Source organism: Sorex araneus, chromosome 8, assembly GCF_027595985.1.
Source record: "Sorex araneus isolate mSorAra2 chromosome 8, mSorAra2.pri, whole genome shotgun sequence".
Lineage (NCBI taxonomy): Eukaryota > Metazoa > Chordata > Mammalia > Eulipotyphla > Soricidae > Sorex > Sorex araneus.
Window position 1 is genome coordinate 38,921,755 of NC_073309.1, and position 24,541 is coordinate 38,946,295.

Sequence of the window (24,541 nt, forward strand, 5' to 3'; positions counted from 1 at the left end):
TGCACCCAGCCTCCCAGGCTGTGTTTGTCCTGGTTGGAGGCAATGTCGCAGATACAGCCTAAATACTGTGTCTATTTAGGGGGTCTCCATACATTCTCCCTTCTGGGCCCACTTTTTCTTTTTTGCAATCTTGAGCAGAGATACAAAATATATGTTCTGTCATTGTAAGTGGCAGGATGAAGCGAATCTTGTCATCCAGATAGCATTTGTAGGGGATGCTGGTGCCCCAAGGCAACACTCAGCAGCACTGCGGACCCCTCGGGGTCCCCAAGAGGCTGGGGCAGGCCCATTGTCCTCGGCTCTCTGGGGCTCAGCGGGAGTCACTTTCTACCACAAGAAGACCGCTCCGGGCCAGGCCAGCTGGGCCACAGAAGCAAACGCCACTGTGTATGCCCCATCTATGGCCGCAAAGTCTCCTTTGGTGAAGGCCGTCTCCAGGAACGGAGAAGCACGTTTTGCCAGCAGGAAACTGCAGAGGGTCTGATGCCTGCTGGGCAGGGCAACGCGGGGGCAACTGGGCACAGCAGACGGAGCGGCGGGCACGGAGGGATGAGCCTGCCGGGGTGCGGGGCCTACTGCAGAACTCGCTCTAATTACTAAAAGATGTTTTAATTATTTGTAGTTCACACATATTCCCCATGTTCCCTGGGTAATCAAGCACAAATAAAAAGACTTCAACTCTGCCCAGTTTCAAGCAAAATCCTAATATACCTTCTCTCCCCAACCCCTCCCCAGTATCTTTTATTTTTATTTTTTAACCTGGAAGACAAGCTGGCTATCCTGAAAAACAAATTTTCTTTTAGATCCTGACCCTAAACCAGAAGCAAGTGTTCATTCTGAAAGGATAAGAGAACTGAATGTGCAAACAGAGCAGACAAAATTCGGAGGGAGATAATATTTTTGAAATATACCAAGATGCCTTTTCTTTCTGTACTAGCTGGGGTGACCTTCCAGCTTCTTAGCCAGAGGCTTGCATGTCCGGGGGTGGAGGGGGATGGAAGGAGGGAGAGAGGAAGGGAGGCGGGAGAGGAAGAAAAGGAAGAGGGAGAGGGAGATAGAAGAAGTGGGTCAGAGAAGTGGGAAGAAGGAGAAAGGGAAGGGGGGGAGGAGGGAAAGGTGACAGGGAGAGGCTGGAAGAAAGGGGCTTTCCCCACCCAAAAGGCAATGCCTCTTCCATAGCAGCAAGTAGGAGGGCTGGAACGACAGCACAGCGAACAGGGGCAGGGTGCTTGGTACACAGTCAACTTGCGTTGGACCCCCAGGTTCCCATATGATCTCCTGAGCATGGCTGGGCGTGGCCCCCAAACCAGTCCAAAGCAAACCAAAACCAAAGTAGCTAGTGCGACGAGGTGGAGCATTTCCTCAGGTACCTCCATGGCCAGAAACCACCTTTCTAGGGGCTGGAGAAATAGCACAGCGGGTAGGGCGTTTGCCTTGCACGCGGCCGACCTGGGTTCGATTCCCAGCATCCCATATGGTCCCCTGAGCACTGCCAGGAGTAATTCCTGAGTGCAGAGCCAGGAGTAACCCCTGTGCATCGCTGGGTGTGACCCAAAAAACAACAAACAAACAAAGAACACCTTTCCAGCAATTATCCCCGGCCCCATTCCTCAGGGATGGTCCTCTGGGCCCCTGGAGACAGAGGCCCAGAAGGATGGGAGAGGTCGTCAGAAAGAGCACCTCCTCCCCACAGAGGTGAGAAAAACAGGTATCAAAAGCAGATAGAAGGAGGGGCTGGAGCAATAGTACAGCGGGTGTTGGACACGGAGTGTGGGGGCAGGAGCAACTCCATCATGCCTGGTTCTTGCTTCATGTTTTGTTTTCCTTAAACCTTTTTGTTTTTCTTAAAACCCCGCTTCTCCCCGCTGACCATCTGTGAGGGAAGGTCATTAGGGCTGAAAACTCAGCCTTGGCAAATAGTTTCATAACCGCTATTCACTGTGTATAGAAGCCACCCAGACACAAGCAGGGTGGGTAGCCGCCAGAATGTTCTGAAAACATGTCTAGATCACCTATCTGGAGTTGCTTGTTTGTACTACTTGAAATTATGTTTTCTTCTGAATCACGAAACTTGCATTTTCACTTATGTTTTTGTTCAAATTCGTACATGCGGGCTAGGATGTAAGTGGATGTAAACATTAACTATAAAACTTGCAGCTTTTCCCTTGTTCAGGGTCTTGCTTGGGCCTGCGTGCCTAGAAGCTTGACCCCAGCTAGCTGGCTTAATAAACTCCACTTGTGTATTACATTACTGGCTAAACTCTTTGTGCGGGTTCGGAGAGGGGGAAATTATCGATTCCAGACCCTAACTTGGGTAGGGCGTTTGCCTTGCATGTGGCCAATCCAGGTTCAATCCCCAGCATCCCATACGGTTCCCCGAGCAATGCCAGGAGTAATCCCTGTGTGTAGAGAACCATGAGTAACGGTCTCCCAGCACTGCCAGGAGTAATTCCTGAGTGTATAGAGCAGAAAGCCAGGAGTAACCCCTAACCATTGCTGGTTGTGACCCAAAAAGAAAAAAGAAAAAAAGCTGATGCAAGGAGAAGTTTTGTATGTGTTGAAGTCAAAGTTCCAAACATATATAATGTTATAAAGACACGCATGTGCTACAAAAAGTAGAAAAACATACTCAAGGGTATTCTCATTGCTGGTGGGTTTAGAGGGACCTGCATCCTTTTTGTTCTTGTTGTAAAAGGGGGGGCGCGAGGGTGATGTACCTACACCTGATTCTTTGGACCATCTCCCCAGTCCCTTAACTTTATATTTAAAGATGGGTCTGAGGGTCCAGAATGATAGGGCAGCAGTAGGTGCTTGTACTGCCTGTAGATAACCTGGGTTTGATCCCTGTCACCTCTTATGGTCCCCCTGAGCTGGCCAAGAATGACCCCTGACCACAGAGCCCCAGCAGTAAGCCCTGAGTATTGCTAGGTATGGGCCCCAAACCAAAAATCAATCCATAAATCAGGTCTGAGGCGAGTATTCATGATTCTCAGCAATGGAGCGTGGGTTGTGGCCTCTGCGTGTACCCATGTTTGTGCAACATTCATCGTGGCCCTGCATTTTCTTGGGTCTGCACCTTGCACGGGGATCTGTGGGTGTCTGTGTAGAGGAATGTGTGCCCAAGCTGGCACGCGGTGGGGCCTGAACATCTGAACGTGAGTCTGTGCAGGTGTGTCTGTGCTTGTACACCTACGTGTATGTGAACAGGAAGCAGATTGGTGAGGCAAATGCCAAACTGTTGGCACACTTTGCTCTGGCCAGGGGACTAGGATCATATCTTTTTTGAAAAACAGTCACCACTGGGGTCAGAGATTGCTCAACTGATGCTTGGGTTGGGCTTGATTCAGAGCAACCAGCACTGTCAGGAGTAAAACCAGAGAGCACTGATCTAGGAGTAAGCCCCCAGCGTCGCTAGGTATGGCCACAAAGCCAAACACTACACACACACACACACACACACACACACACACACACACACACACACACACACACACACACACACACACACACCATGCTAACCATTAATTATTTATTAACATCTTAAAAGACTTTTTAAAAAAGATAGTCAAGAGATTTTAGTTGGAAAAAAATGAAAAGAATTTTGGAGCACAGGCTCCATGCCCTGGGGTTCTTCTTCTTTGCCCGTAGGGCCCCCTCCCCTGCTCCCTCCACCCCCAGGGCCTGGGAGAGCTGCCTGAGGACACTTGGGAGCCCCACCCCAGCCCAAAGCAAGCGGGACCTTTGGCTGAAGTCCTTGTTTTATCTTTAAGTGTTAGGCAACTTTTACATTCTCCCCTTTAAAGTGCACTGTGTTTATCTTAATTACTCAAACACAGGGTTCCAGCTGGTTTTCAACTCTCAAACCTCACAGGCAGGGGCTCACTCAGGGGGGGACTGACCGTCCCTCACCTTCCAGGCCCCCAGCACACCTTGGTAAGTGCTGGGCCCCTGGCGCCCGGAGGCAGGGGTGAGGGGCATGGCTGCCTGAGGCTGTGAAAGGTCAGGGGAAGATCTCCACAGCCATCACATGTCAGGGCCACTTAGGCCCGCAGGCCCTGCCCTCCTAGTACTCGCCCTATTCTCACCGCTCCCATCTCCCACAGGGGGGTTGAGGCCCCGGGAAAGGGCCTCCTTGCTGGCCTTGCGGGTTCGGATGACGCACACTGATCCCCGTGGGCCAGTCAGGTCCACGGAGTGGGCATTGCGTGTGACCGGGAAGAGGGTGAGTACTCCAAACCTGGGCCCGAGGGACATGGCCTGAGTTTCTTACTGACCACAGGCAGCTTTGCGCATCCTCTCATGCCCCTGGAAGGCGCAGAATTGCTGGCGGGATCCCTGTTCCCCCCGCGGGGCCGGCCCTGGAACCAGCATAGCAGCCTCAGGAAGTCGCTGGGGGGCAAGACTGGGCGGGAAAGCTTCTCCGAAGGGGACCAGAGCTGCTTGGAACTGCAGCTTCAGCAACTGCCTTCAGGGCTGCTGGGCAGGGTGGGGAGCTGCGCAGGCAGCCCCCTGGACATGGGGCGGGGCAGGCGATGGGGGGTGTAGGGGGCGGAGGTCTTGCTTCTGCTCCACACCAGGCCTCTGACCTCCCTAAAGCAGCCCCGAGGGGAAGCCTCAGAGGAGGAAGGCAGGACCCCGGCCCAGCTTGCCTGGAAGCACCCCCATGCTCTGCAGGGTCACCCCGTTGTTTGGACTTCTAGAAGACCCTGCCAGATTTCCCTGTAAAGGGATGTCGGGGGAGGGGCCCTCGTCTCACTGTGCACCTCCCTACTTCCTTTCCTGCTGAGGATTCTTTTTCATTTCTGCACTCAGAGGGGCCCAGCTCCCATCCCAAACCATCCCTTCTGGCCCCAAATAGTGGAAGGCAAGGCTCACGGCTCTACAGGACTCCAGGTGGGCGCAACTCTAGCCCCGCCCAGGGCACTCGGGGCCCAACCTCATTGGCCCAAGGCACTCTCCAGGGATTGGTTGCTGGCAGGCTGACATGTGACCCAGTTCTGGCCAATGGGGTGTGGATCCGAGGGATGCTCCGGGAGTAGGTAGGTGTGAAGGACCCAGAGGGCAGGAGTGCTGCGCGTGGATGGCCCCAGTGCTGAGACTGGCGGGGCAAAGCAGAGGAAGCTGGGTTCCTCGACGCTGCTGGAGCCACCGAATCCACTCTGACCACTTTGCTTCCATCTGTCAGTCCCACGGAACATCGCCTTCCTCCTCCAGGGAGTGTCCAAGGTAGGATTCGGTACTTGCACCCCAATTCATACCGCACCTTTGAGAAGCTAGTGGCAGCACTGACCTTCTCCTGGGGAAAAGGCAGAGTGTCGAGCAATGGAAGAGGGTCTGTCCGGTCATGAGATCTGCCTCCCCAGTTCTGGCCAGGGGAGGAGGGCTGACCGGGTTCCGGGAGGATCTCAGCTGTAGGCAAAGACTGGAAAAGAGGGGTGCAAGGAGGCATATGCCAACCCTCCACTTCCTTTTCAATGGGAAATGCTAAGTGCTGTGATCCTCAAGGACATAGGTGCAGGGCTCCAGCCAGTGTGCAGGTCTGGGTCACTTCTGTCTAGGGAGGGAAGTGGCTGGCTAACAAGACACAGGGCGTGGCTTATGGAGGGAGAGAACGGCACAACGGTCCCGTTAGTCCCCAAGTTCTCTGAGATGGAAGGTGAAAGTGGGAGGACACCTGGGGCTGAGACAGGCTTAGAGAACATCAGGTTGTGGTCTCTGGGCCAGGATGGTTCAAGGCTAGCATAGTGAGAAGCCTTCTGAGTCTCCAGGAGGGCAGACCTCTGAGTGCCCCCAAGAGTTTGGAGGGAAGAGAGGAGACAGCTCTGCTGAACACCCCAACCCTCCTCCCCACCAGGGGGCAGCCAGTGTGTCCCTCAATTGGTTAGCTTATTCCAGAAGGTCAAGTTCACTGGCCTGGCCTCTTATTACAGGCTCATTTTACTTTCGCTGTTAAGGTCCTAGATTCATATCGTTTGGGGGCTATACCCTGAGGTGCTCAGGGCTTATGCAGTGCCAGGGATGATGAATGTGGGTTGCCCTCATGTAATGCAACTACCTTACCTGCTAAACTTTATCTCTGGCCTTAAGACCCTAGTTTGCTGGTTTTTAACAGTCTGCAAACAGCAACCACAACCAAGTATAGTATCATACTGGAAGCTGCTGCTCTGAAACATCTGGACACCAGGGGCTTATCAGTGGTCTCCTGAGGCAGCGCCTGATTTACATCATGCTTTCCAGGAGAACCCGTGGAGGAACCCCAAAGCTAGCCCAGGACTGAACCCACACTTTTAAAAGCTAAAATCGCAATGATTTAAGTGCTGGTCAAGCCTTAATGTCTTGTGACTAGGCTTATCTCCAATATCATCTCTTGAACCAGTAATGGTTTTTCACAAGATGTTTCAGTAACTCTCAGTACTAATTACCCATCTTAGATTTTTTTAAAAAAATAATTAAAGCCTCACTATTGCATGAGACCACAGTGCCAGACTGGCCCACCTTAGTCCACCCCAAGTGTCTCAAGGTAAAAGACGGGTGACATTTAGCTAGGAACTTTGAAAACACTTGAGAATAAGTTATGACCCAAACACAAGCTTCTTAATGACATGTATAAAGTTCAGCTCGTTCATAAAAGGATCCGGGCATATGAAAACAAAGATTCCAGCCATATTCAGGAAATAGAGTTCCTTCAAAATGGTCAGTTTATGTTTCGATGAGATTGTGCATTTTTAATACAGTTAGGTATAAAGTGAATCTCTTTTTTTAAAAAAAACACATGCGGGAATTTAAAATAAAGCAGTGCATCCACTTTTCAGGGTCACCAGTACCACAGTGAGATTTGTCTCTTAAAACAATGACACTTAGTATTTCTGTAGTTCTGTGAATACTTTTGAAGTGTCATATTAAAACCCATCTCGTGGCCTTGAGGCAAAGAGAAGCAATTAGTCTTGGAGTTGTGAATAAATAAAAATCCATTTATACACCCGTCCTTGACATGTACCTTGCAAATCTTAGAAACTTCATCTAGTGGGAAAAGAAATGTTAAATCATGAATACCAATACTAATCTCATTGCCATGTGGCTTCCTAAAACAGTTTCGTTTATACCAATCTTTTAAGTATTAATTTATATGTATATATTCATCCATATTGAACACAAAACAAAGCGGCTCTAGTAGGCACTTAGGAGAGAGTGACAGAAAAGAAGAACGTTGGGGGCCGAGTGGGTCATGACTAGGTTTTCATAGTCATGAGGGTACCCCCTCCCCTGCACCCCCCCCCCAATTCTCAAAGGCTTAGCAGGGAAGATTCTGCCCCTGACCTTAAGAGGTGCCAGCGCCCTCCTCTAGGGTCCCAACTAATGTTAAGGGAAGGCAGAAGAGGGTTGAGTGTCGGGAAACTTGCTCACTTCTGATAATTTCATCAAAGTCAGGTTGGCTCTGAAGGGACCCTCCTTTGCTGTTCCAGAACCAAGGGGCAAATACGGAGCTGAGTGGGCTGTGAAGAGGAGATAGCCCCTCGGCTTGGCCTGGGTGGAGCCAGCAGAATGGTGACAGGACCGGGCTGGAAGCTGCAAATGCGGTGGTGCCGGGGCATAGGGTGGGTATGGGGGCAGAGTGGGCAGCCCATGGGTCGGGCTGGAGCCACCACGCAGCTCCCTGACCTACTTCCAGCGCCCCTTTCAGTTCTAGGAGCAGCTAAGAATCCATAAATTAAGGAAATTAACTGATGGGGCCCGCGGCATCCTTGTAAGCTATTTAAATCTATAAATTTACAACATCTTCTGCATATATCAAGTAATTGAACTAACTGCAGGGATGTAACTTTAATGAGAAAATCCGCCCTCCCCACCCCACTTTTCTCCTGTAGTTCCCGCTCCAAAATAAATAAATAAATAAATAAATAAAAGCTTCCCTTAGGAGGAAAGTTTTGGCTTCTGCCCGCGTGTTGAAGTTACAGAAGCATCCTCCGCCCGCGCTCAGATTCCCCACCAGTCAAGGGAAGTCAGGCCCCCACTAGATCGCTCTCTCACCAGCGCCCCCCAAGTCCCCTGGTCGGCCGCGCGGGCACCACCCCTCAACCCCCGGTGAAGGAGGCCACTAGAGGGCGTCCGGGTCCGGCTGGAGCGCGCGGTGCACTCCCCGCCGCGCGCCGCACGGAGCCCGCGTGCCCCCGCCCGAGCCGGGCTCCCGGCCCCCACGTCCCCGGAGCCGGACGGGGGCGCAGTGCAGGCCGGGCGCGCCGGAGGCGCCGTGCTCCGTTTCCTAGGAGCCGGGAAACGGTCGAGCAGGAGGCCCGGGTGGGGTGCAAAGGGGAGAGAGGAGAAAGAGCAAGGGGCGGAGGTAGGAGAGGAGGAAAAAGGAGCTGACCCACTCGATTTCCACGCAGTGGACGCCCCGGGCGCCAGCGGGGAGCCCCGGCCGCCGCCGTCTCCATCGCGCCCCGCGCGCGCGCGCGCAGGCGCGCGCCCAGGAAATGGCGCGCCGGGCCGCGGGGCTGCCGCCGGGGCGCCCCCCCTCCCCCGCGCAGGCCGCCGGGGTGTCGGCAGACGTCAGCGGGCGGCGCTGCTCCCCGGGAGAGGGGCGTCGGGGCCGAGCCCCGGGAGGAGGGCCGGGGAGGGGGAAGGGCGGCCCGGCCCGGGGCTCGGTGGGAGCGGCGGCCGCCTCGCAGCCCAGTCGCTCCCCCCGCCACCCCCCAGTCCCGCCCCTGCCCGCGGGCGCCGTGGCGGCGGCTGCTCTCCTCTTTGTAACCGAGGAGTCAAGAAATGTGAGAAACGTGCCCTGTGTTACTTATTTGGGAGCCGAAAATTTATGCCCAGCTGAAAGCGCCCGGGGAAATATTACATCAGATGAAATGACAATGATTAAAATCAGCTTCTCCCCCGCCCCCTCCCGAGCCCGGAGGAGGCCCGGGCGCCGCGTGGCCGGCCGGCGGGGGGCGGGGGGCCGGGGCGCACGGGGGCCGGGGCGCGCGGCTCCCGGGAGGGCCGGGGCGCGGGGGGCCCGGCGGGCAGGCGCGGGCGGGCGGGGAGTCACCCCGGCGAAAGGAGTGGGAACGGCGCATTTTTGTCGCCGAGCGCGGCAGGCGCGGGCGCGCGGAGCTAATTGCGACTCTAATCCTCTGCCCCGCGGCGCAGCCGAGCCCCGAGCCAGGAGTCGCCGCGCGCTCCCGCCCGCGCGCTCGCCGCGCTGGGGAAGTGGGAGCCGGATCGCTGCCCTTGGCGTCCGGGCCCGGGCCGCGACGGGGCGCGGGCGAGCGGCTCGCAGCGTGGGGAGGGGTGGGGAGAGCAGGTTTCCTCGCCGGCGACCGGGGAAGGCCGCTGGAGCGAGCGAGCGAGCGAGAGAGGAGGGCGGAGAGGAGGTGGGAGCGGCGGGAGGGCAGCCGGAGAGCGGCGCGAAGAGGCGGCGGCGGCGGCGGCCGCGAGGAGGGGAGGAGGCGAGGGGAGGGCGGGGAGGGGAGGCCCCGGCGCGCCGCGCCGCGAGGGGCCGCGCGAAGCGGGGGCCGGGGCGGGAGGGGTGGGTGGGGGGAGGGTTGGGGGCGAGAGAGAAAGTAACTCCAGGACGAGACCGGAGCGACCCGCTCTGAGCGAGCACAGGCGGCGAGGCTGCTCCCGGCGCCCGACACCGGCTGCTGCGGGGGGCGGGGGCGCCCGATCAGCCGCTCCGGCTCCGAGGTAAGCCCCGCGCGGGCGGCCACCGCGCCGCCACCGCGCACCCATGTCCCCAAAGTGGCTGCGATAGCCGGAAAGTCGCCGGGCCGCGGGGTTCGGACCTGGGCAGGGGGAGGGGGGCCGGCGGCTTTGTCCCGGTGCTGCTGGGTGGCGGGGGGCAGGCGGCGCGGGGGGACCCAGCACAAAGGCCTGGCGCGGGAGGGGGGCTGGCCCACGTGGGTTGTCCCCGGCCCCGGGGGGCCCCTGTGCACGCGGGCCGGGCGCCGAGGTTCTTGCTTGCGCGCGGGCCGGGCGCGGGGGTGCGTGTTGCAGGGCCGGGCGCTCGGGCCTCGGTCGGTGCAGGGCCGGCGAGTTTCCGGGGTCACCGCCGGGCTCTTGCAACTGGGGGCTGCGGGGCCGAGCCGGCCAGGCCGGGCGCCCAAATCAGAGAGAGGGAAAAGTCTCTAACGGGACAGACGTGCGTCCTCTGACGCCCACCACCGCGAGTCCGAAAGGGGGCGGGAGGGACTGGCGCGCCGGCGGTGGCCCCGGCCGCCCGGGGGTGGGGGGCCCGCGGCGTGGACACGCAGCCGCCACCCGCAGGGACTCCCTGACCTGGGTGCGCACGCGGGGCCGAGCACCGCAGACAACCTCCCCCCCCCAACCCCAGCCACTCACAGCCCCGCCACCCGAAAACGCACACGCACACACCTAGCCCGGCGCCTTCGCGTCCTCCCGCCCCGACTGCAGAGAAGCCCCAAGTTTTCACTCCGGGTCTCAAATGTGCATGAAGGAATTTAAGTGCACGAGTGAATAACAGCATTAGTTTCCATTAATTCCCCCACCCCCAACCACCCGAACCCCGGCAACAATAAACTTTGAGAACAAAAGCGCTTTTACGTCCTTAATTAGGCGAGCTTCCCATCTGTGGTCTCGGAGTGTCTGCCTCTGGATTTAACTTTGGCCCCCGCCCCGCCCCCGCCGCACAGCCCCCCCCCGCCCCCGCCCGCTAGGTTCTAGGGGTGCCGGGGCCGCCCCCCACTCCCGCAGGGTCTGGGTCTGGGCCTCGGCCCAGCCGGCTCCAGCCGCCCCGAAGTTCCCCGCGGCCGGCGGGCCCGGCGCTGGGCAGGCGCGCACCAGGTGGCCCAGCCGCCCGCCTCCCCGGGGGCGCAACTCCCGGACCATTCCGCGGGCCCCTGGCACTCTCGCCCCGGGGCTGGCGCCCAGGGCGCGGAGCCGAAGGGAGCTCGGGAGGCGTCTTCTGTTTACCTTTTATGGTTAAAATAACAGCTTCGCCAAAGAAGCGACTTCGTGAAGAAGCGATTTAGTGAAATCGTCTCAAGCTGCCGCAGCTCAGCCAGTTTAATCACCCCCAGAGAGCTGAACAACTGCGAGCACAATGGGACACAAAATCATTTTGTGTGTAAATGAGCGTGGCATTCTGCTCACTTCCCTCCGCTCTGGCGGGCGGGGCCTGGCGGTGGCAGGCTCGGAACCCGGGTCTCCCACCCGGGTCTCCCACCGCTGCGGCGGCTGCTCCCAGGCGGGTCCCCAAGCCCGCTGTCCTGCCACCCAGGCCCCTGCAACAGGCTGCCTGGCGGCCGGGCCTTTGAAGCGCCCTGGCCATGGGGGCCGGCGGGGGGTGTGGTGCTGATGTGGAATGCACTTGTGTCTCTTCCTACATCTCTTACTACTTTTATGCTTCTGGCCTCAGCAGGGGTCTCAGGGACAGGGGCCTGGTCCAGCGCAGATGAGTTTGCGGAAGAGAGCACTGGAGGTTCGGGTCCAGGCGTAAAGCCTGGGGCTTCCAATGGTGAGTGTCTCCTTGGCCAGCGATGCCCGGGTGTGCTGACCTGGGTGAGGCCCCGGGTGGGAGCTCAGCCACCCACAGCAGCTGCTGAGATGGAGTCTTGGTGTTGGGTGTCACTCTTGAGTGGGGTCCCCCACCCCGGGGAATGTCTACCTCGCAGCCCAGTGGGCCCCTCCGTTACCTCCTTCCTCTGCCCCTGGCAGAGCTTCCCAGGCAGGGAAACTGAGCCATTCCTGAGATCTGCTCTGGTTTTCAGAATTTCCTTGAGATAAGTGACCTGCTTTTCTTTAAGCCTGTTGGAACTCGGGGTGCCACTAAGCACCGCTTCCCCCGCCCCCCCCGCCCCCCCCCCACACACACACACCCCGGGTCCCGGAAAAGTGGGTATACATTACCCCCTGCACCATCCTAATCGCCACCCCACCCCGGGTGTGTTATATCAGGAATCCACCTCTCCAGGCTCCCCGGGGCAGAAGAAATCCTCGGTGTCCCCCTTAACTTCAAATGTGCAGGATTGGACTCTCCTTGGCCCCCCGTTAGTGTTTTTCAGGCAGGTGTAGCGTCTCCCAGACAGGATGCTCCTCAGTGGTCTCCCGGGGCGAGCTAAAGAGTAGGGTAGGTCTGAGAAAGAGAAGGGTGATGGTCATTGTGTATCTCCCTCCCAGCCCCCATGAGGCTACCCCGAGTCCGAGATAGAAACCCACCCCGCCTGCATTGGGGGTGTGTGTGTGTGCAGAGGGGTCCTCTGTCCCCTTGGGTTGGGTCAGGCTGCAGCAGAAAGTGCCCGGAGCAGCCTGGGGAGGAGAGGAGCTGGCCCCTTTGCTGAGCTGCCTTCTGTTTCCTGCCGGCCAGCGCCCCGCTGCTGCCTCAGGGGCTGTGATCCTGAGGGGGTCTGGAATGCATTAGGCACAGACAATTCGAGGGGTCTGGGAGAAGCTGCAGAGTTGCTGGTCAGGCAAACAAAGACAAGTTTCCTCTGGTAGGAGCCTAGGAGAGAGAGGGAGAGAGAGAGAGAGAGGGGTGACTTCTGGCTTCTGCTCACAGACGCTTCTCTCTGCACAGCCTGCTGCACTGTCATTGCCCCTGAGATGGGGCTGCCCCTCTGACAGGTCCTGACTGCCTGCCTTGAACCCACCGAGGGGGGAGGGTGGGGAGGGGGGGATCGTCCCCAGCCGCAGCCCATAAGGTTCTCTTGCTGATGTAAGAGGAGACACGCTTGGTAAATGGCTCTAAACCAAAATACCACGAAAATCAGATTTGTTCGGAAACATTTGGGGGCAATAATGGTGAGCATATGTTTCAGTCCTGTCATTAGCCGAATTAGCAGACATGGAGCTACCCCCGCCCCCCAGCCCCCACCCCCAAATGGGGGCGCGCGAGCTTGCGAGCGAGCCATCTAGGCCGGGTCCCGCAGGCTGCCTTTGGGGTCCGGGGTGCGGAGAGCGCGGTGTGGCGTGGGGGTTGCGGAGACACGGTCGCCCCTCCCTCCGCCGCCCAGCTCCTGAGGAGTAAGCCCCCCGGTTTTGTCGGTGCTTCCCACAGATACTCTGGGCCGCGATGGAAGCCTAGATGCCTCACCGCAAGGAGCGGCAGAGCGGGTCCTCGCATCACGCCCAAGGCTGCGCCGGCACCGCGGTGAGAGCCAGGAGGGTGGGCTGGGTCAGCAGCGCGGGCCCCCTCTGCGCCCCTCTTCCCCCCACCCCCGCGCCTGCTCACCGCGTGCCCCTGCCTCGCCGCCCCAGCTTGCGGGCGCTGGCTGTTGACTGGCTGTATATGGTTATGTATTTTCTGAAACCAAAATGCTCTTAATTTGATGTGAAATTTACTACATGGAGAAGACTCAGCGCCTTAGGTGCTGAGGAAGTCACTAATTTAGAGGTGTCTCGTTACTGAGACAAACTTGCAAAAAACCCCTGAATCCCAATTCACAAATTGGTGATTCGTTTGTCAGGGGATATTTCACATCTAACACATGAGCCCACGACCTTTAATTAGAATTTTGCAGTTTGTTTTATGCCCCTGGAGGCTGACACCTTGAAAAAAAAATTTTTTTTTTCTTGATTTCTTATTGCTAATAAGCATCTTTCCCTTTTTTTTTCCCCCCTCTGGTCCTTTGAAGAAAATGATGCAAATACTCTTAATTACAGTGGTGGCCATAATCTGTCAGCTGAATATGTGATCAGGCACAGGCGAAGCGATCTGATGAGGTCCGTGGGCGCAGTACGGCACAGGGAGTGCGTGGCCCGGGGGGCGTGGGCAAACTCTGGTCTCTCTGCCCGTTCCCTGCAGGAAGGAGGAAGCATGTCCCGGCTGTCTCTGACCCGGTCGCCCGTGTCTCCCCTGGCGGCCCAGGGGATCCCCCTGCCCGCCCAGCTCACCAAGTCCAACGCGCCTGTCCACATCGACGTGGGCGGGCACATGTACACCAGCAGCCTGGCCACGCTCACCAAGTACCCCGACTCCAGGTAAGAGCTGACTGGTGCATGAGGTGGCCTGTCCCCCCACTCCTGCCATTTGACACACAGGGCCCCCCGACACTTAACAACCTGGGAACCGAAAGCCACGTAGCATGTACCCCTGCACTGGGGTCATAGCTTGTCCTTGATAAGTGTGTCCCAAAGTGGGCATCGTCACCACGTGGGCTCTAGATCCACCTAAGGGGCTGGCGTTAGACTCAGTGCCTTTGGGGGCGGGGGCACTTTCTATTTGCTGAAAGAAGGGGGCCACTGAGTAATTTTCCCCCCCTATAAAGGGAGCAGAAGGCCACAGAGCGTGGGACCCTCTGAGGAGTTACTCCCCAAAGTGGCTTCTCAGTCACCTCCGACTCCTGTCAGAGGCCACGGATCTGGAGGCCCTCTGGTCAGGGGCAGCCGGGCGGCCGGGGGACTGTCCCTTCGCATGGCCCCTATGCCAGACTTCACCTGGCCTTTGCAGGGCAGCAAGTAGGAGTGGCACCAAGTGCCCCTGGCGTCCTGGTGGACATCTCCATTCTGTCCCACTGCCCAACCTACCTTGGGGAATGCGCAGGGGGGAGGGGTGGATGGCTATTCGGGTGGTTGCCCCTGGGCCCCCAAGAGCCAGCAGGTTCCTGGGGGCTCCAGGATGTTCAGTCGTACCTGAGGTGCTGGAAAGCACGTGCCTGACTCCTCCCCAACCCCGATTCCTGGGCTTTCTGGAAGGTGCTGAGCACTGCACCCCTGGGGATCTCTACCCCCGCCCCCCTGGGGCCCACCTGTGCCTGCCAGCAGGGCTGCCCCCAGTGAGCAGGGTCTGGGAGGCTCTGCTAGGTACTGCTTGCCCCTGGCCCAGCTGGGCTTGATGTGGGTTGGGGGGGTCATGGCTGAGGGGTGCAGCAGCTCCTGCTTCATTCAATTAAAATAACAAGAGGAGTTCATTAATCCCCCCAAGGTTGGGCTCTGGGATCGAATTCTCCTCCAGTGACAGCGACATGAATTGGGGTCTGCTCACAGGTGGGGGCTGCACTGGGCAGGGGCACCGGCTGGGGTACGGGCCTCTGCGGGTCACAGGTGCTTCCTGGAGGAGGGAAGACTCAGGTGGATGCAGGATCCAGTCTGGAAATCCAGGTTACGGCTGGTGGCTGGGCACCACCCTCAGCCCTGGTGAGCTTCGGGGGCCGTAGCCGGGAGAGGCGGGCAGCCCTGGGACCTGAGCTCTGGCCCTCGAAGCCCCGGCAAGGAGGGAGATGGATTCTGCTTCTTTAATTTCAGTTTTGCCTTTGTGGCCCTCGTGAGTTGAGATGGGTCACCCCTCATTGGTGGGCAGTGTTCCGAGGGAATTACTCTATCCCCTTGCCCAGGGTTTCGGAAAACCAGACACTGCAGCCCGGCCGGAGCCTCCAGGTTTCCTGTCCCCAGGCTGTGGCCTGGAGCAGGGGGCAGGGTGGGGGGACGGCCCCACCCAGAGCCCCCTGATCACCCTTGCCCATTGGCCTACTTCTGCGGTGAGGCTGCCTGCCCCCCACCTCTGGGCAGCTGTGTCCCCGGAGGCCCAGTCCTCTTTCCTGGGGGCCCCTCTGCAGGCAGGGTGTGCTCAGAGGGGGTGCCTGGCTGCATTCTTTCCCAGGGCTGGGGCTCTAGAAGAATCTGTTCTGCTGCTTGGCTTCTGGCTCATGCGAGACAGGTCTTGGGCCTGGAGGGCACGTGATCTCCAAGGCCGGGCAGGGCAGGTCAGGGGGCAGCTGTGTTGGCAGCGCCCGTCAGATCGAATTACTGAGCCTTCTTTTCCTCCCCCCCTCTGCCTTCACTTTTGGGGTCACAACTGGCGATGCTCACGGCTTACCCCTGCTCCGCACTCAGGGGGGCTCACTCCCTGGTGGGCTTGGGGGACCATATGGGATACTGGGGATCGAACCTGGTCAGCAGTGTGGAAGGCAAGTGCCCTACCTGCTGTACTATCTCTCTAGCCCCAGATTATTAGAAATTTTCTTTTATTTTGGTTTGGGGGCCAGGTTATTAAACTTTTTAAAAGCAAAACCTTCTCCCCACCCAATTCTGGCAACAAAGTTTTAATTATTCATCCAGTGCCACTGAGGATGGAGTCACACTGATGCATTCCCCGGCACACGTGTGGGTTCTGGCCTGGAGGGGGCGTTAGTGTTCAGGATGGGTCAGAGCTGGAGGCCCGGGAGCCGGTTCCCACAGACTGGTGTTTGGTGGGCCTGCTGACTCCTGGACTGGCTCCCCGGGGTGCCCATACCCTCATTGGTGCCCCCCTGACATCATTTACCTGCTGCCATCGCGACCCCAGGCGTTTGAGAAAGAATCAAATCTTCCATACAAACATCCAGGAAGTTAGAACTGAAGTTTAAAATGAAGAGAAAAAAAGGGTGACCCTGGTCGGCGGGCGTCACAGCTGTCTGGCCTCTTCTGGGGCGCATGCTGCAGTGGCCACCCCAAATCTCTGTAGAGTGCTTTCCCACCTGGGGGGGCGGGCCTGGGGAGAGGCTGACTCAGAAGACCCAGCCTGTGGCTGGCGTCACATCGGGCCCTGACAGATGCGGGCACTTGGTGCCTTGGGGACACTGTGCTCGGGGAGGCCAGCACCCCCCTGCCCTCGGACATCAGGACCCTTCTCATCTCTGACCGTATGACCGCCTCGGCCCCGGCCAGCCCTCCAGAGCCCTTCCTGGGGTTCACCTCTGCCAGGCCACCGGGACTCTCCTGCTGCCTGAGAAGCTTCACTCTGGTTCCCACCGTGGTCTGGGGGCCAGTGCGGTGCGCGGTGTGACGACATTGGGAACCGCGCCTCGGGCCGGGCTGGAGGCTCCAGCGGCCCGGCCAGCTGCGGCCTTGCCCCTCGGCCAGCCACGGAAGGTTGCTCACTCGGCAGAGCCGCGGCTCAGCCAACACGTGGGGAGGCCACGGTCCCCAGGCCGCCCCACTGTTTCTCGGCTCTGAGACCAGCCGTGGCACGTGCGGCCCCCTGATTCAGTCTCCTGGAAGCCGGGTAGGGGGGCCTCACCCCGAGAGTGAAACACCCGCGTCCGCCAAGGCCTGCTGTGGGGACTGGATGGAACGGGGCTTCCGGAAGAGCCTTTAGGTACTTGTCTGCCCCCCCACCCCCACCCCTGGCCTGGGGGCTTGCTCAGACGGCACAATTTGACTTTCTCTGTTGACTGTTTTCTGGGTGACTGCAGACCTGGCCCTCCCGTCTCAGGCGGCCTCTCCGCGTCTCTCTGCAGCTCGAGCCACTCCCATCTGCCTGTGGTACGGCCCCATGGGCCAGGGGCCCAGGATGAGACGTAGGACTGCCAGGCTCCCCCACAGGGGATGGTGGCCTCACCTGGGCCACCAGCACGGAGGACCCTGGACGGGGGCCCTCAGCGTCTGCCTGGTGTATGTCCTGGCTCCCCGTGTCTTAGGAGCCAGCACCCAGTGTGGACAAGGAGTGGCCACTGGCTGGGGTTGAGGGATAAAGGCCACTGGCTTGTACAGGCTGAGCGGAAAGGCCTTGCAGAACCTGGCGGCCAGCTGGGACCCGTCCACCCGGCAGGCATGGCCAGCCTCCCTCCTGCACCAGGCCACACCCTTGGCCGTCCCACCCCCGACCGGGACACCTCACTGTCCACAGCTGTGCCTGGGAACTGCAGGGAAAGTAGTTAATCAGATCAGAACCCGCCGCCTCTGCCCTAGGCTGGATGGGCACGGGCACCAGCTGGGCGCGGCATGGCGTGTGCACTGTGGCATGTTTACACGGGGTCCCACATGCAGCCTCCGTGCCGGCCCCTGGGGCAGGATCGAGGATGCACACTGCCCTTGGGCGCGCATGGGCGTGGCTGCGGGTCCTGAGAGTTGGTGTGTGCACAGGCCCGCGCCCTGCCCCCCTGCACCTCAGTCTGACAGACCCCTCCTGAAAACTACCCCCCACCCCCCAGCTGCAGCCAAACCGTCCAGCCAAACCCTCTCTTGGCTCCCATCACCTGTGCCCTCTGCCTGGAGGCCCCTGGATGTGCCGGTGACGCGTGTTTCATGGGTGGGAGCCCCGGGGCTGTTCCCCAAGAGATGGACTGTGAGCGTCCTCCCTGTGGGTTGGGCTGGGGTGGTGACTGTGGCAGGCTGGCACTGGGGGGTGGGGGGCAGTTTTCAGGAGGGGTCTGTCAGACTGAGGCAGGGGGCCTGTGCTTGGAGGGAGGCTGCGGGGACTATGTCCCAGAACAGGTTTTTATTTATTTACTTTTTTTTTTTTTTTGGCTTTTTGGGTCACACCCGGCAATGCTCAGGGGTTACTCCTGGCGGTGCCTGGGGGACCATATGGGATGCCGGGGATCAAACCTGAGTCGGCCGCGTGCAAGGCAAACGCCCTACCCGCTGTGCTATTGCTCCAGCCCCGACAGGTTTTTATTTTTTATTTACTCTTTTGACTTTTAGGATCATACTCAGCAATGCTCAGGGATTTCTCCTGTTCTGCACTCAGTAATCACTCCTGGTGGTCCTCAGATGGGGGATGCCTGGGATCAAACCCAGGTGGACCATGTGCAAGGCAAACACCTCCCCACTGGTCTATTGTTCCGGCCGTTGTTTGTTTTGTTGTTGTTGTTGGGGGCCACACCCAGCTATGCTCAGGGGTTATTCCTGTTTCTGGCCCTGTTGCGCTCAGGAATTACTCCTGGCAGTGATTGGTGGACTGTAGGGGATGCTGGGGATCAAACCCGGGTCGGCCAAGTACAGGGCAAGTCCCCTACTCACTGTATTTTCAGTCCTGCTCACCAGAACCGATTTTTAGGATGGGAAGCAGGGCAGGCGGGTGGGCTGGCTGGCTGGCACAGCTCGATGTGGCAGTGGGGTGGGTGAATGGGATGTGCCAGTTGGTGCCCACAGTAGGGTGACCTGGTGACTCGTGGTATGGGGAACTCCCCAGCGGGTTGACCCTGTGGATGGGGGATGGGTGTGGAGCCCACCCTCAACAGCACCCGTTTTCTCCACCAGGATCAGCCGCCTCTTCAATGGCACTGAGCCCATCGTCCTGGACAGTTTGAAGCAACATTATTTCATTGACCGGGACGGGGAGATTTTCCGCTACATTCTGAGCTTCCTGCGGACCTCGAAACTGCTGCTCCCGGAGGATTTCAAGGTAAGTCTGCGGCCAGGGGGCCCCCCCGCGCCATGCTGCCGTTACACAGGGGACACTGGGACTTAATAAATGGACCCACGGTCGTCATGGCAACCACCAAAAGTTAAACGATGAAGCCGAGGGCAAAAATCAGTTTGGCTAAACTCATTTTGTTTTCTCACATTTTTCGCTTATTTATCGGGGTGTAACAACAATCGTTGGGAAAGACGAATAAGGAGAGACTGCTAAAAATCTCAGGGCTGGGGTGAATGGAGACGTTACTGGCGCCCACTCGAGTAAATCGATGACCAACAGGATGATAGTGATACAGTGAACAACAATTTGGGCACTGGCCGCCTGGCTTCCCTTGCATGGTTGTCCTCTCGTGAGCACCTGTGGGCGCGGAGTCAGGGATGCCCAGATGGGTGCTGGGTCAGCAGCTTGCAGAGAAAGGCCCTGAACCAACTGTGATCCCTTCTGGTTCAAGTAGGAGGCACCCCATGGTGCTCAGCCAGTCTCTCGGGTGTGTAGAGGAGGGGTACAAGCCTGGGCTTTCAGGGCACGAGCCCCCAAATGTCCATCTGCCCTGCCATCCGCTGCAGAGGCCTGGGACTCACCTCTCCCACTTGGTAGGGAGCACACCCCGGGGAGGAGTCCTGGGAGACCAAATCTGGGGGCTCGAGACTCAGGCTGTGTCTCTGGGTGCTGACTATGGGTGGCTTGGAAGGGTGTTGGGGGGAGGGGGTGCTTGAGCCAAAGTGCCCCAGGAATGGGAGAGGGTGGGAAGTGGGGGGACGGGACCGGGAGGCGCTGAGTTGGGGTCAGCACCTGGGTATTGGCTTTTAACCTTTGAGCTGAGTGGTGGGGCTGGTGTGAAGGGTACCGGAGGAGGCAGGATGCCCCATCCGGCTGTTGTGTGTGTAAGACGCAGAGGGTGGGAGCAGAGAAGAGGGGGGCACAGCTGCGGATGAGCTGCTCTGTTGTCAGACCAAGGCTGCAAAAGGAACAGAGTACGGATGTCCCAGTGGGGCTTGAGGGGGTTCCCAAAGGACCCTGATGGTCTTCGGGGGGACATAAAGAGGCCTGGGGTGAACCAGACTGCAGGGATGTACCCCCTCCTGTGCAGAGACCCAGCGGCTGTTAGGTGGCTAGAATGGATCTCGGAGGGAGGCAGAGGCGTGCTGCAGGGGACAGGAGAGGCTGGTGGGGGATCCAAAAGAGTTGCGGTGTCCACAGTGATGGAGGAGGTCCAGGAGAGGAACCGTGTCCTCACAAATGAGGAGGTCCAGGTGCAGCCAGGTGGAAGGGGATGGGGTTCCAAGGGGTGGAATCAGCGGGGATGAGGGGTGGGCCTTAGGCCCGTGGAGGGAGGGGCCCCCCTGGTCTCCTTGCCTCTCCTCTGAAGACCTTAGCTGAGCCCTAGTCAGTGGCAGGTGTTACCAGCTTGGGCTGCAGGGCTGGGGCGTGTGTGTATTCGGGGGACAGGTGGGAGAGCCTCTCTCCTGAAGTCGGGGTCGGGGGGCTGCTGGGTCACACCCCCAGACTCTTGGCCCTGTCATAATCCCCGCCCCACTCTCAGCTGAGTTGCATGCAGGGAAGCAGAGATTCGGAGAAGTCTGACACCCCCACTTGTCAGGGCTGGCAGTGAGGTGGGGGGCCACTTCCCCCGCCCCCCTGCTCTGCTCCATCCCTGCTGGGCTGAGGCCCTCCAGGCCGGTGAGCACCAACTGCCCCCTCCCTGCGGTACTGGGGGTGGGGGTGCAGAGTTCTGCTCCAGGCCCCAGGGTGTGGATGGACAGGCTCAGGTGTGGACAGACAGGCTCAGATACAGACTTCCAGACTCGGCGGCGGATCTGGCTCCGGACCCCAGCCAGCCCCCCGCCCTGCCCCCCCTGCTCCCCCAGTGCCCTCCCCTCCCCCCCCCTCAGGCCACGCACGTCTCAACTCCTGGGGCTGGCTACCGTAACCCCAACCCCATAGATTCCCCGCACCCCAGTGCACACCGTCGAGGGCGGGGGTGGGGTGGGGGGTGCAGTGCTCCTGCCTCCCAGCGGGCAGCCCCCAAGCCCTGCCCTGCGCCCACAGGACTTCCACCTGCTGTACGAGGAGGCGCGCTACTACCAGCTGCAGCCCATGGTGCGCGAGCTGGAGCGCTGGCAGCAGGAGCAGGAGCAGCGGCGCCGCGGCCGGGCCTGCGACTGCCTGGTGGTGCGGGTCACGCCGGACCTGGGCGAGCGCATTGCGCTCAGCGGCGAGAAGGCCCTCATCGAGGAGGTCTTCCCCGAGACGGGCGACGTCATGTGCAACTCGGTCAACGCCGGCTGGAACCAGGACCCCACGCACGTCATCCGCTTCCCCCTCAATGGCTACTGCCGGCTCAACTCGGTGCAGGTGAGACCCCGAGGGTGGCCCTGGAGGGAGGGAGGGGAGGGGAGGGCTGGGCTGGCCTGCCCTGCCTGCCCAGCCCAGGAAGGGGGGGGCAGCAACAATGTGTCCATGCATAATTTATGGCTCTCATAATTAAATGATGGTGCCTGGGGGGGGGTGGACTTAAAAAAATTGATCAGTGCTCTTTCCCCGGCCCCCCCCTTCCAAAAAGATGTTCTATAAAAATGGCCTCAGAGTATTTCCAACAAATTGTGCTTCATTTGATACCCAGTGTCTCACTTTGGACTCAAATTAAACCCAGGCTAGGAGAGGCAGGTCAGCAGGAGCCGAGAGTTGGGGGGAGGAGGGGGAGGCGCCCCCCCCAGGCATTTGGAGCCTTCCTCACGCTACTCGTCCGGGGACCCAGACACCATGTGGCTGCCCTGAGTGGCTGCCCAGAGCGTGTCTGGCTCGGCTGGCCCCAGATGGGCCTGAGGAGGGAGGGGGCCACTTCCCGGGGCCCTCTGCAGATCCGGTGGAGTCTGAGGGGCGGGGGCCGGGGGGGTGGGTGTTAGTTAGGCATGTGGCCCCCACCTCAAGGCACAGACCCACGTGGACATGGGCCCCCAGACCCCACAGCTCCCTGACTGCTCCGGGGCCTCCTACCAGCTGGGACTCGCAGCTCAGGGGAGCAGGTGTCTGCCCCGGGGCAGGGGCCGGGTGGCTCTGTAATTGGGGCAGGCGTCTGTGGGAGGGGGCGAGGGGAGCGGAGGGAGGCAGCTTACACCCCAGAAAAGCGACAGGCCCCATAAAGGTTCTTCCCTGCTTCCCAACTCAGGAGCCCAGAGCAACAGGATGGGGGGGTCTCTCCGCCCACCCAGGTCCGGTTCTTCTGCCCCTCTCCCCTGGGCTGCCCGCCCCACCCCCACCACCACCACCCTCTGCCCCAGTGCTTCTGCAGAAACCCGTAGCAGGTCACTGGCTGGGCCTGCTGCCCTGGCCGGACCCACTTGGCCGGGCCATTTGGAAGTGCTTTCTTTCTTCTGTGTTTATTTAACTCTGTGTGGATCCTTTCAGTTGTGACATTAATGATCTTTAATGTGTTTTTTATTTTACTCACTTTGGGGAGGGTTGTTTGTGGGGGGGCCACACCACACAGTGCTCAAGGCTTTCTCCTGGTTCTGCACCCAGGGCTCAGTCCTGGCAGGTCTCAGGGGGGCTGTATGGGATTGAACCCTGGTCATGTGTGAAGCCAGCGCCCTTCCTGTTATATGATTGCGCTGACCCTGATGTGTTGGGTTTTTTTTTTGTTGTTTTGTTTTGGTTTTGTTTTTTTACAACTTTTTTTGGGGGGGGGGTTTGGGTCACACCCGACGATGCTTAGGGGTTACTCCTGGCTCTGCACTCAGGAATCACTCCTGGTAGTGCTCAGGGGACCATACGGGATGCTGGGAATCGAACCCAGGTCGGCCGTGTGCAAGGCCAACGCCCTGCTCGCTGGGCTATCGCTCCAGCCCCTGGTTTTGGTTTTTTAAATACCGCCTGGTGGAAAAGCTGCCCAGGTGCTTCCCACACGCGGTACTTAGAGATGGGGCTCCTGCTCTCTGACAGATGGGGGTCTGCACTGCGGGAGCTGGGCTAGGGCAGGGAGGGGGACTCGGGGCTGACGGCGCTAGACCCCACGGGGAGCAATGCTGCGTCTGCTGCCCTGGGGTGGGGGTGGGGGGCCATGGGTGGTGAGCCCCGATGGATGGCCAGTCCCTGAGGCTGACGCGTTTCTGCCCCGCAGGTCCTGGAGCGGCTCTTCCAGCGTGGGTTCACCGTGGCTGCGTCGTGCGGCGGCGGTGTGGACTCGTCGCAGTTCAGCGAGTACGTGCTGTGCCGGGAGGAGCGGCGGCCGCAGCCCACCCCCACCGCCGTGCGGATAAAGCAGGAGCCCCTGGACTAGGTCCTGCCGCCTGCCCGCAGACGGTGCCCGCCGACGGCTGGGCATGAGACTGGCAGTGGGGCTGGAGGGGCCGGAGCTGGCCCAGGAAGCCCCCCGGTGCTCTCCCTGTGGGACACGAGGTGCCACAGGCACGCGGGTGCCTGTCCGGGGACTGTCGGCGGCACCTAGAGAAGCGCCGTGGGAACTCCGCCACCGGTTCCCCCGGCCCGGTGTGGCGCCCCCGAGGCTGCAGGGCCTCCACCGGCAGGGCGCTGCCTCCTTTGCCACGTGGGCAGGCGCCGAGGCCCGTCGGCGCCGGAGATGGCTTATTTTTCTACAGTATTTAAGACAGAAGCAACCATAGCGGCACAAGGCCGAGAGGCCGACAAGGACCCCGCTTCTTTATCTGGTGCTCAGTTCTCAACTGGACCTGCGACTCTCGGGGTTGGGGGGTGGGGCCCTGTGCTAGGGACAGACCTGGGCATGGCAGCGTGGTGGGTGGGAGGGAAGGAGAGGGGCCGGGGCTTCTGGAGCCATCCGAGAACTCGACTGTGGCTGCCCCAGGCCCTGGCTGACCTCACACCTGCACGTGTCCAGCCCTCCTTGTGTGCAGGCATTCCTGGGCTCCTTCCCCAGGGCCACAGCAATCCTTACCTCAGGCATGGGCCCCCGTAGTGAAGGGGTGAAGGGGCCAGGCCATCAGCAGCGCCCTCTGGGTCCCCAGCTCAGGAAGTGTCCCCAGCTCCATTTTTTTTTCCTCCATACTAATATGCACACTGAATTTTAATGAACTCTTGTTATACTAGCCTGCCCATGAGACCCATTCACAGGCAGACCCTGGGCTCCCCGGGCCCCCCTGTTCCCACGAGGACTGGCCCGAGGGTGTTCTCACAGACCTGCTGCCTCCCAGATGACAGGCCCAGAGATGGACACCCCAATTTTGTCACGCTTCCCGAGGAACCAGGAGAACTACTCACGGGTGGGGCTTCCTGGCGGCCCCGCCCTCTGTCCGATGCCTGTAGACCTGTATATGACTCCTTTAATATTGTAAAGATGCTGATGTACAACTGTCATGTGTTTGTGTGAACACATTGCGTTCCTAGTTCATGCCATAAATGATGCTATCGAGCAAACGACTGAGGCTCCGTCCTGCGCCAAAGCTGCAGCCGGCTCCCCGCTTTCCCGGTGTGCAGGGAAGCTGGGGGGGCTGCCCCTCTTTGTGG

General features: G+C 59.6%; 1 protein-coding gene across 5 annotated transcripts; it reads left to right on the forward strand.

The window, feature by feature from the left end:
* Window positions 1-8,323: 8,323 nt before the first annotated feature.
* On the forward strand, window positions 8,324-24,461 carry KCTD15 (potassium channel tetramerization domain containing 15). Of its 5 annotated transcripts, XM_055146319.1 has the most exons (7): window positions 9,512-9,669; window positions 11,363-11,458; window positions 12,998-13,090; window positions 13,745-13,920; window positions 18,901-19,045; window positions 21,110-21,415; window positions 23,181-24,460. In XM_055146319.1, exons 3-7 carry the CDS (start codon window positions 13,025-13,027, stop codon window positions 23,337-23,339), a joined length of 852 nt encoding a protein of 283 aa, XP_055002294.1. In that variant the 5' UTR covers window positions 9,512-9,669; window positions 11,363-11,458; window positions 12,998-13,024; the 3' UTR covers window positions 23,340-24,460. The 5 variants fall into 5 exon arrangements, 3 of the variants coding, with proteins under 3 accessions (XP_055002294.1, XP_055002296.1, XP_055002295.1); XM_055146321.1 differs by lacking the exon at window positions 12,998-13,090 and having other exon boundaries at window positions 11,360-11,458; window positions 23,181-24,461; XM_055146320.1 differs by lacking the exon at window positions 12,998-13,090 and having other exon boundaries at window positions 23,181-24,461.
* The last annotated feature ends 80 nt before the right edge of the window (window positions 24,462-24,541 follow it).